Here is an 11464-nt window from a genome sequence, read left to right on the forward strand (position 1 = left end):
CCTTGTATTTCCAACCAGGTGCTGCGTTTGATAGATTCTGCAACATGCAGAGTTTGCTTCCCGAAAATTTTGCCGTAATGTCTTACAATCTCGGAAATTAGCACCTGCAGTTCTTCCTGGCTGAACTTCTGCTTCCTTTTGCGCTCTGCAGCTTCTCTCTGTGCCTCCTGACTCTCCATCTTGCAGTGTTGTTTGACTCAGGAAAGGCTGCTCCACACTCTGTCCTCCTGCTCTCCTGACTGTTGGTTTCTGCACCTGCATGGGCGTGGCCTGTCCCAGGTACTGGGGTGTGGTGCTTGGATCTGATTGGTTAGTTCCCCTGTGGCTTTGGATTTGGGTGTGGTTGGAGTACCTGATTGGTTCACAGGCTCACATGTTTGTCAGTTTCAAATTCTGAGACGGATATTACCTACACGGTAAATACCGGGTCGGTTTTTTCCGACTCTGTATTTTCCGAGTCGGGACTTGCCATTCATTCCTATGGGCCATGGAACCGGTGGATAAGTTTGGGTTTTTCCGTATCGGATTTTACCGTGTAGGTATATTCCGACTCGGTAAATACCGATTACGATTACCGACTGATTCAGAGTCGGTAATTGTTACCGATTTTTTATCTACATCTCATTTTCCGATTCTGAAATACCGAGTCGGTATTTAAGAGGTCGGAAAATAAAATTTACCTACATCTGGCCCCCAGTGCGGTGCAACACAACAGGATATCCTTGTTACGGCACGGGAAACAGTTCGATTCGTTTTGCATAATCAGGGCACACAAATGACCAATTGCACAAATGTGGGTTTACAGTAAAATCGGAAGAAAATAACATCACACAGGGCGGACTACGTAGCGGATATGCAGAAGCCTGTACTAGCGACCCCTTCAGGCATAGAGAAGAACTACATAAAAATAACGGAGTGAGTATTCTTAACATCTCTTGCGGTGGCACCGGTTCAGCTTTGGAAATGCTAGATCTTAAAGAGATACCATATTGAGTGGGTTTGTGGGGAGAATTAGTACATGCTTTCATTGAGGGAAGAGAGCCGTGCACTGTCGCTGGTTACAAATTAAGGAAGTCCTAAAATAGACCGTTTTCAAACTCAGATCGGATTTCATGTTACAGCAGGCCACAAGCATATCAGGTCGGGTCACTAAGAGCAACTTAGTAAACCGAGGGAAACCTAAAATCTTCTGAACTGTGTAATAAAATTATAGAAGGCAACCTTAACTTAACTTATCTGAACAAATTCAACCAAGCAGGGGGGGGAGACCACACTATGCTCAACCAAAGTTAAGAAATACATTATTAATCTATATTTGTCCGATAATAATAAACCTACTAATAACCTGGCTAGTGACTGAAGACAGTATTTGCAGCAAAGCGACTATCGAGCAATGGTTAGTGGCCACTCTCTGAAGGGCTTAACTCAGCCAGGAGAATGGCGACAGTGTTTTAATTAAGCAATTTGAGGCTGGATCGTCCTCTTCTTCTGACGAACTTAATGTGAAGCCCCCTAAAAAGCAAAACACACTTCAGATATAGATGGTATGTTAACACTGACTGGTAACATCCCATCTGTCCACCATGTAAGCGTCTCAAACACCTATGCCTGTTGCCGGACAGGTTGCAGGAATATTTAATATAAATCTATATTGTTTTAAACATATTGGTTACGGACCTTAAATGAAATCAGTCTTCGATGCAGGCTAGTCTAGATTTAAAGCATGCATTTGCCACAGGAAAATATCCCACCCTTGCTGGTTCTAGCCTGAGGTGTGTACCCAGAACCGTACAAACACAAAAGCGCTATATAACCTGCCCCAGGAAGCACTGTCTGGACACTGCCATTGCGGCCACTTATAATTGTAAGCCTCTCCAAAGCATACTGCAAACGCCAGAAGCTCTATTCCTGAATGTCCCGCCTATTATTGCAGGTTAAAGTGTGTGCGAATTCTGAAACGGATCACTTTTGACAATGTGTTTTATTACATAACCTAAGAAATTGCAAGTGCTAGACAACACTAACAACACTTTTAAACATAAGGCAATGGAGGATATCATTGCACCGTTCTACTGTTGCTTGAACTCCCCAATACATTACTTTCATTGCTAGGAGACTACAAGCCTCCTAAAATCTGCTCCTTCCTGGATCTGCTTTCTATTGGCTCATACTCCGGATTCAATGGACAACCCTAGTCCTTTCAATCACAGCCTACACCGACTGTGCAAGTAATATGCATTTAGTTATTTTAAACAATATGCACCCAATAAAGCCTCAAAATGCACGCTTTATGGACAAGTGCCCGGATAAGCAATTGAGAAGGACTTTTTGTGGATTTCTTAAAGGTCTCAAAATCTGCCTGCTTCTGTCACCGTCCAAGGCATTTGCATGGTTTTTCATAGAGCAGACATGGCCTTCCAGCATTAGAAACTTTACAGTCAAACCGTTCCAGTTATAAAAACTAAATAACAAAAACAAAATACATGAGGGCATGGTCAGTAGTGTATAGCAAGCATGTGAGCAAATCATACATGAGAAAACAAACCCTAATGGGTTACCATCAATGCAGAGACAGACAGCCAGTTAAAACCAGTAAAAGAGACGATAGCGGATAGGAAATAATGTAAGGTCCAATTAAAAATTTTGATATTAGGATTGTGACAAATGAGAGCGCAGTGAGTAGAAGAAGAGACAGGGTGGGGGCAATAGTCTGTTACAAAGTCAGAGGTAAGTGAGTAGAGTCTTCAAGGAAATCGAAGTTTAAATACTGAAGTGGAGCCTCGCTCCTGACGTTAAACAACTCATACTGGTTTGCCTTCCCGGCCTTCGTCCCCTCACAGGAGAAGTGCAATGTAGATTATACATTTCAGAATGGAGGCCCTCATTCTCAATACCTGTATTTCATTAAGAATTGCGGTACAAGTGCACAAATAGCACAAGAAGTAGTTAAAGTCTTGCAATTTTCTCCATGTCCAAAGATGCACATATCACAGGTTCTAACTGTGAGAAGTTTAAGAATTACGAAGGGTAAAACTTGGGCATGTGAAGTTCACTTCCTACCTAGCCAGTTTGCAGCTTGGATGTGCTGTGAACCAAAACTTGTAAAGTGAATTGAAAATGGAAAATACAATTTGTCTAGTATGTGTTTAGCATATTGACACCTGGTACAGTTGCATTTGTAAAATTAGACACAAAAGTGAACTAGATTTATCATTTTTTTTGTTGCTCAAAAAACGAGTGCTAAATGAACTAAGTCCATGATCCAACAAGAAGCTTACACTGTCTGTTCACACGCAGACATTTTTTATGACCCCCCCCCCCCAAACACCCCAAACAAAACAGGGTCCTATGGCAGAACTGGCACAACCTTGACTGAAACTGGTAAGTGCAATTTCAAATGTCACTTACATTGAAATTAGTACTTGCATTCGACTTGTCACCAGCGTTGATACATTTCGAAAGTAACAGAGTGCAGTCCAAAAGGTAATAGTACCAATAAGCTTATTTATTGACTACAAAACCTGTGCTGGCCGAGCTTCAACAGGTCAGCATGTTGTTAAGGTTCGGCTAGATTGAGTTGCAACTTCATCAAAAGTAGTATTTCTAGTCCATGGAAAGGTCGCCCGTGAACTTTACTAAAAACGTATTTCTGTGGAGAATAGCAACTACTTTGTTAGGGTACAAACCTTAATCCCTCTCTTAGAAAAATCTTTACAACTGGAATACTTTAGGGAACTAAAAGGTTGGAAAAAACAAGTAAGCCCTGCAGACAAATTAAAAAGAATTCTTCAAAATATGTAATAAAAAATACATTTTTAGCTGTTCAACCACAGAAATATTGTAGCATGAAGGGGAGGTGTTTTTGAGAGGAGACTGCAGCTCTAAATTTGGATCAACCCATAAAAAAAAAAAAAAAAGCATAACAGGATTTTACTACGATGAACACTGGAAGTCACACTACATCTCAGTGTCAATAAAGACGGGGCAGTGACTGGCCAAAAGGTTGGAAACAGGGGGAATCACACGGGGTGGTTCAGTGCATCAGGAGAGCTCACCATTAGCTGAAGATACACTGATCAGAGCCAGTAATTCCACAAAGGTTTCCTGAGATCACTGCTTATACACTCTCCACAATGAAATCCTGAAGCAAAAAGAGTTGCACATTTAAAGTTGCACAATTGAGTACACTGCTCTGTAGACAGAGGTGAACCTAAAGAGGAAGCGCAAAGCGGAAGTCAGTTAAGTAATAAAGTTAAAGTATTGTTTTGAGCTTATTCTCACCAAAAATGTTTTGCCAGATTATGGTTTTATTTACAAAACCATTTTTGCATATTAATCATGGCCTTTTGTAAAGGAATATAATTTTATCAAGAACTATTCCAGTACGCACCATCCATATCGACATTTTGCACCAAGTGTGTTCTTCTGAAATGCAAATGGTTCTTTTTAAGGACAACTTGGTCTTCAACTCTTAACAAGCTTGGATATCAATACGGAGTAGCTAGGAAACTATTTACGACGGATTTACTTACTAATGACAAATGAGTCTACTTCAGTAGCTTTTTTGTGTTTGCTGAGAAACTCTATAAACAGCACAGCAAAAAAGGTATCACTACCCTCGTCTTTATGAAGATCATGTTGACTAATTTATGGATGCAACAGTTATCTAATAATTCACTATCATGCCTGAAACCCCAAGAGAAACCACATGTTGAAGCATACTTCTTTTTGTGATTTAAAGTGAATACAACCATCTGCCTATCATGTCATGAAGACATTCAAGTGCTTAAAAGATGGGACAAAACTATCCTCAATCACAAAACTATGCGCAATTTAGAACTTTGTAACTTTAGGCAGTACACTAAAGTTTATTTGAATAATTCAGGTTTTTACTAGAGGGAAATGGCCTGAGAAAATTTTTGGGGGAATAAAGTAAGATTCAGCTCTTTCTGCTAAATGCTTCGTTTGCTAACACCATGAAAGCCTGCTTGCTCTGAAATTACCTGTACTCCATTACACACATTGTTTTAAAAGAGAATATGACGGCTGAGAAAGTGTTCTACACGTCGTTCCCATCTAGTTCGGCATAGGAACTCAATACACAGAAACCAAGAGGCCATTGTCATCTCTCAGATGGTTATCCAATGCCTTCTAAATCATTAGACCATTTGAAGGAACTGTTCAAAGCCAGGATCAGGTTCTGACAAATTGGGGACCTAACGCAGACGGCCAAAGGTGAAGATATGAACTGTGCCTGTATCGAGTAAAGTCGAACAAACTGTGACTACATAAAGAACACTGGCCCAAAGTTTCCCAATATACACATTTGCCGGGATGGGCAGCTAACTGAAAAATTCTGCTTTTGGACCATGGAAAAAAGTTATAGCAGTCAGGCTTGTCATTTTATAATATACTTTTTTCCCTAATAAACAAGGCAGTGGGGCTGCTTCGCTTTTTAAATGTTATGCCCAAACCAATAATGTATACAGTTGTAATAAACAGAGTGCTTGATAGAGGAATTTTACAGAACCAAAAAACAGCTGGCTTTCTGCAATTGTGTCAGAAAGCAAAATCCCTCGGTATTACACCTGTCAGTGAGGTCTGGGCAGATAGATTGACTCACAAGCAACTTGTAGCTGTGAGAATAATCACTGGTTGTAAGTCAACTCCATTAGCAGCTTTGTCCACGTAGTGCAAAAACTGGGCAATGGGACGACTCAAAAATGCAAAAGAAAAAAATACTATTTATATATTATGTTGACATAGGATAGCTACATCACCAGGGCAGTAATAAACTGTGCGAAGAATCTTAGAATGAATTATTGAATGCACCGTCAGTCAAATAGGTGTCCAAACGGGGGCTTACTAATGTGTTAACGCACGTTACTAACCAATGGCATTGCGAGACTAGATTTAATAAAGTTGCGGTGTTACTGGGTCGATTCGATAAAAAATTTCACAGAAAAAATTAACTATTTTGTGACCAATATAACACCATAAGCACAGTGCAAGTTAGGCTGTAAAAATGTTTCCTTTTGCGGCACCGACAGCGGAAGGGGCACTGGGTTATCTCCCATTCCCAGGGCCAGCACCGGCCCTTTAAAGCCACAGGCCGCGCCCCCACAAGCTAGGGTTTCTTAAGCCCATCTGCGAGTGATGTCATAGCTAGGAAACCCAAGCCGAGCCTCAGGATCCCTTTTCACAGAGTGAAGGACTGCAGGAAAGGAAGCAGCAGACCTCACCCGGAGGCCGGGACGAGGAGGAGGGCGCATTTCAACAAATAGCAACTCTTGGGTAACTCAAACGTGTGATTCTCCTCTTTTCACAGCAGACTTGGCCGGGGAGGACTAAAGGCAGCAGCTCCAGACACGTCATGAGCTAAGAATGCGCCCTCGACTATCTTGTGCTCTAAATCTGGATGCACTTCTCTCTGGAGGACTGGTGGGGCCACGAGAAGAATTCCAACTGCGCAAATGGCTACATGGAAATAAAATTGTTGAACACGGAAATCAAAAAGTGGAAGCCTCGTTTCCACTATTTTTGCACATTTACTGTCCTTTGCATTGTGCTTTCCTTCTCATCATCTCCAAGGGTTGCCATATTTTTGGGAAAGAAAAGTTAATGGTGCTAAACGTTCTATTACAAGAACAAAAGTTGAAAGTACGCACTGAAGCTCAAGGGCACAGGAATTGAAGTGCTGCTTTAATAACTGGGCCTCTTTTTTAAGAAGCAAGGGACCCCTATATTAACGACTAGCTGAACATAGGGAAATTATACAATAAGAAAGAATTTAGCTAGGCATTGATTCAACAGTAGACCAATTTTATGTTTCTCTGAAGTAAGGTGAATTAGAAAAAACAACAAGAACCACCTTCTTTTAACAGAATGGCTATACACTCATGTATTTATCAAAACATTTCTTTTTATTATTTTATATATAGCTCATATTTAACTTTTGTTGTTTTTATATTTCATTGAGAACAGTATAGTTGTACATCCATAATATAAGATAGACGTAAGGATGATGGAGGCAGTGCGGCAGGTGTCAACGACGCGCGTTTCGGCATACGTGCCTTCATCAGGTAGCTGTCTATTGCACATATATAAAATGATGCTTGTATTCAAGTATTACTGAAACTTTACGATATCTTGATGTATTTAATAGTTCAGCTGAGTAGATTTCAATTAGCGGGTACGATAAGCAACAGCTTTTTAGCGATGATGATGATGATGAATAACTCTTCAAGATGAGTCTAATCTCTTTCTTTATATATTATTTCGAGCTGTATGGCGTTGACAAAAATGAGGCAAGACAACTGGTTCCGGCTCTAGTATGGAGAGGGTGTGACCCTGTTCAAAATGCGTATATTTTCCACCTCTCTGGCCGTCCTGCCGAGTCTTCACTGATGGACTACGTTAATAACTGGGCCTCGCCATCACAACCGTAAATTCTATGAAGATTGATGTTGGGCAATTGTCATAGGACCATCCCTACTAGTGAACATGATCACATTTATAAAGTCTGAAACATGACAGCTTAGGCATCTAGCTCGGTTGATCGCTGTGGTCGGTTCAAGGTCATCATATGAAACTTAAGTACCTAAAAGATCACTGCAAACATTAAGTACATCCACTTAAAACCCCACAAAGTAGCAGTAAATGAAACTGTCAACAGCGAGAGCCTGCAGGAGACTTGCTGGCTTCTAGCAGTGTCAGAGACAACAGGTGGTGTACACTGAACCGTGTCAACTACGTAAAAGAACTCCTCCCTCAAACTACTGTAATAAAAGCATGAATTAGATGCAGAACGAGCCTTTCACAAACAAGCACATTGGCAAGCAGCAGAAACTTCACTTAAAGCCAAATTCAGCCACTACTACTGAACACACAAATACCAGATTACTCCTTAAACTACTTAAGAGGAAATGATTGACCCAATGCTATTCCAATCTGTTGACCAATCAAGCTATCAGTATACTAGCATAAATCCTATAACACAATAGAAAATAATTATCACATTACATCTGAAAAATAAGCTATTCAGAACAGGGCCTCTGCCCGGTTGAACCTCCCTACACTTGCCATTCAGTTTCAAGGCTTAGACAACGACACTAATTTTAACCCCCCACGCCAGCAGTCTGCAATAAATAGAATTCACATGCTGAAAACTATTCTAAGGCACAGTGACGAACAAGTCACCTTTCTATCCCTAGATTTATACATCCAGAAACACCCACGTAGGAAATGAGGGAGCGAAGCAGTCATTCTTACTGGAGGCGCTCAATAACATGTCCCAACTGATGTCTACTTTCTTTCTCTAGGTAATTATGAGCTTCGCAAACTGTTTCTACCCAAACATGGAGTGTGCAATCGAAGATCAAAAAGGGTTACTCCACATTAAAAGTTAGCAAAGATCCACTGACTAGTTAGTCTTTAAACGGGTTAATTTAAACCTAATAGAGATCCATAAACCAGCTTTCTTCCTCGTCTAAGGTTCAACACAGATGCAGTTGAAGAACGAAAATAACCGCACTGACTCAAGACTTGACAAAAAGGGTGCGTGCTGCAGCCGACAAAGCAGTACCGACGTCCCCCCCCCCAAAAATAGGATTCTCCTTCAAGAAGACACTGGCTTTGTGTGTGAGGAGGCCTTACCGCTAATAAGATGTTACTTTAAAAAAACTAAAAAAACAAGCAAATTGCAGTTGGAACCTGGAACAAAGAAAGGCGTAACCTCCCACTGTCATGCATTTTTAAATGGTGCAGGACAAAGAAGCAAGACTGGAACCAAACAGCTAACCCAGCAGTTTATAAATTCGGAAAGAGCACAACCTTGACAACAGAATAATTTAACAGCGAATTTCGTCTCACAAGCAGTAAGCATGCATTCAATGAAACTTCACCTTGTTACAGAACCCCAAATAAAAATATAACTTATAAGTTGACGCAGAAACTGCAGAGTAATGGGTGTGAAAGTGCACAGCTCAGATACAACCTCAACGAAATGTAGACTTAAATACACCTAAAACAAGTTCAGTCCCGCAGTTATATTAGCAAACGCAAAGGATCCAGGACAATAACTAGCAATTAAAGAAATCAAAGAGGTACACCGCTTTATAGTGTAAATTCGCTCTACATTTACAAGGATTATGGACAGTGTCTAATGATGTGTATCGTTGTTAATCAGAACCTTCAAAAAAAAGTAATAGTTTTCTGCCCCTGAATGTACAGCAAAACAACACCTGCGCCTTGAAACAGCGTACATTAGACTAAAAGAGAAGCCGAGTCGTGTGGTACAGATGCCTCGAGGGTACTGAAAAAGGGGCGATCGGAATACAAACTATGTATTAAAGATGTCAAGATTGCAATGCCCCAGAAGATAGGACAATGTGTGAGGTTTGGGAAACTGCTAAAATAGAGGCGCCTCCACACACCGGACAGAATCAGCTGGTACTACTACTCACTCAGAGGATAAACATGGATATAGATTATATGCACTCAGGGTGTTTATCTGAGGAGGATCTCTTTGTGGGTTTGAGAGAGCCACACCCTGTTCTCTCGGAATTTAAAGTTCGGCATCCCTCGCTTTAGCTACACTGTAGCGAAACTTCCTAGCCCAACATCCAGTACTGTTCGTCCACTATACCAACAAACCTCTGATAGGAGTGGTTATGTGGGATAAAGCAACGCCGCTGGTGTTTCTCACCACACCTTCGGCGTGACCCAATGCTATGATCGGCTTTAAGATGCTGGCGTGGGATTTATACTGTGGTGTAAAGTGGTGGCAAACGCGTGTGATATTTTGTAAGCTGCAAGAGGATGGGAGTGAGAATGATGTGATCTGGCTCAACAGCAGATACTGAAAATTAGCTATTTAATTTTTGGGTGCATACACTTAATGAAGCAGATGAGGTTCTAAAGCCAATGAATACTTTTTAATCTCGCTCTCCAAACCCCCAAATACGGTGGAGATTGTGATGGTCCTCTGATTGTTATTTAATGCAACACCGCCATCAGACCTCCACCCCCACCCATGACAACACAAGCAGCTGGTACTGAAGGAGGAGTCCCAAAACTCCAGTGTTACCCCCACCACGCAGGTACCCCAAACCCTCACCTATGGTGGAGATGAAGGTGGTGTTGAAGGCATCGTCGGAGAAGCGGAAGAGCACGCAGGTCTTGCCCACCCCCGAGTCGCCGATGAGCAGCAGCTTGAACAGCAGGTCATACGTCTTCTTCGCCATGGGGAGGTGGCTGGGGGCTGAGGCCTGTCACCGGACAGGGGGGGCGGCAGACCTGTCGCCGACAGGGGGGCGTGAAGCAAGCCTCTAACCGGGCAGGGATCTTGGCTCTACACAGGGTCAGCTCCGGGGGAGGTGGGGAGCCGGGCCTGTCACCTGGAGCGCGCCTGTCACTGGGCGGGCGGAGGCTGTCACAGACAGGGAGTGGGAAGCCGGGCCTCTCGGGGAGGAGGGAGGGCGGGGGCGCGGACTCTCACCCACAGGGGGCGCAGCAGTCTTCCTTCCCCGCACACTCAGCGGCGGAGCCAGGCGAGCGAGACTGCTACAGGCCGCGACACCCCCTCATTGCTTGAGCTCTGCTCTCTCGGCCCCGGCGCAGTCGCTGCAGCCTCCTTTTCTCCGGCAGGCTCACTCGGGACAAAATGGCTCCCGTTCACTCTCAGCTCCAGCCTCGCGCCCGCCCCTGCTGAGCGCATGCGCAGTCTGCTGCCGAGGGACATGAAACACTACCGCTGGCTCGCGGGCGTGGGAACGTCCGGCGCAGTCCCCATAGTGAGGTCAGGCAAGCCTATCAGGAACCACCCTCACACGAACCAACAGACTGCTGATGCATGAGCGACATCTGGCCTGACCTGAAGATGGCCGCCGAATGGACACCGGCCAAGCCCGTGTCAAAAGAGAAAGAGCAGTCCATGTTTTGGTGTCGTAGGTTTCCCCGCCTACTTTGTGCCAGGAGACGTGCATGACAGCGCCGTCTTCAATTTAAGTTAATTTTGTTATATCTGTAAGTCAAACGGTTCATAAAAGTGACCTTGTTAAAGTAGACATTTTGTTTATTCATTAAACTGTCAAATATGAATTGGTTTATAGACTGTAATATTAATGAGGGCTCCACTTACTTGAAGAAAATAGTAAGAAACATGAAACACTTAATAGATTATTTGAATCAACGCATTATAACTCTGTCTTACTTTATTGGGCGCGTCTTTTTATAACATGGCAACCGAAAAAGGCGAGTAAACTGGTGACATCAGTATCCTCTTTTTATCTTTGATGCAATCTCGGCGTTTTTCTCTTGGGTGGCTTGTCCGCCATCTTTGGAGAGTATCTGTTACACGTACTGGAATCTATACGTTAGTTTACCTACTCTGTACTGCTACTCTTTTGGCAGTTGTTAGACTTAGTGCATTGTACTTACATTTTATTCCACTTTTCTTGCATGC

General features: G+C 42.7%; 1 protein-coding gene across 1 annotated transcript in view; it reads right to left on the reverse strand.

The window, feature by feature from the left end:
- Positions 1 to 10729, reverse strand: part of RAB10 (RAB10, member RAS oncogene family) — a 274897-nt gene extending 264168 nt beyond the window's left edge. The window contains exon 1 of the mRNA XM_078650018.1: positions 10118 to 10729. Coding sequence (XP_078506144.1) covers positions 10118 to 10244 — 127 coding nt within the window. The 5' untranslated portion in view covers positions 10245 to 10729. The remainder of the gene's footprint in view (positions 1 to 10117) is intronic.
- Between the last annotated feature and the right edge of the window lie 735 nt (positions 10730 to 11464).

Source organism: Lissotriton helveticus, chromosome 6, assembly GCF_964261635.1.
Source record: "Lissotriton helveticus chromosome 6, aLisHel1.1, whole genome shotgun sequence".
In the NCBI taxonomy this organism is placed as follows: domain Eukaryota; kingdom Metazoa; phylum Chordata; class Amphibia; order Caudata; family Salamandridae; genus Lissotriton; species Lissotriton helveticus.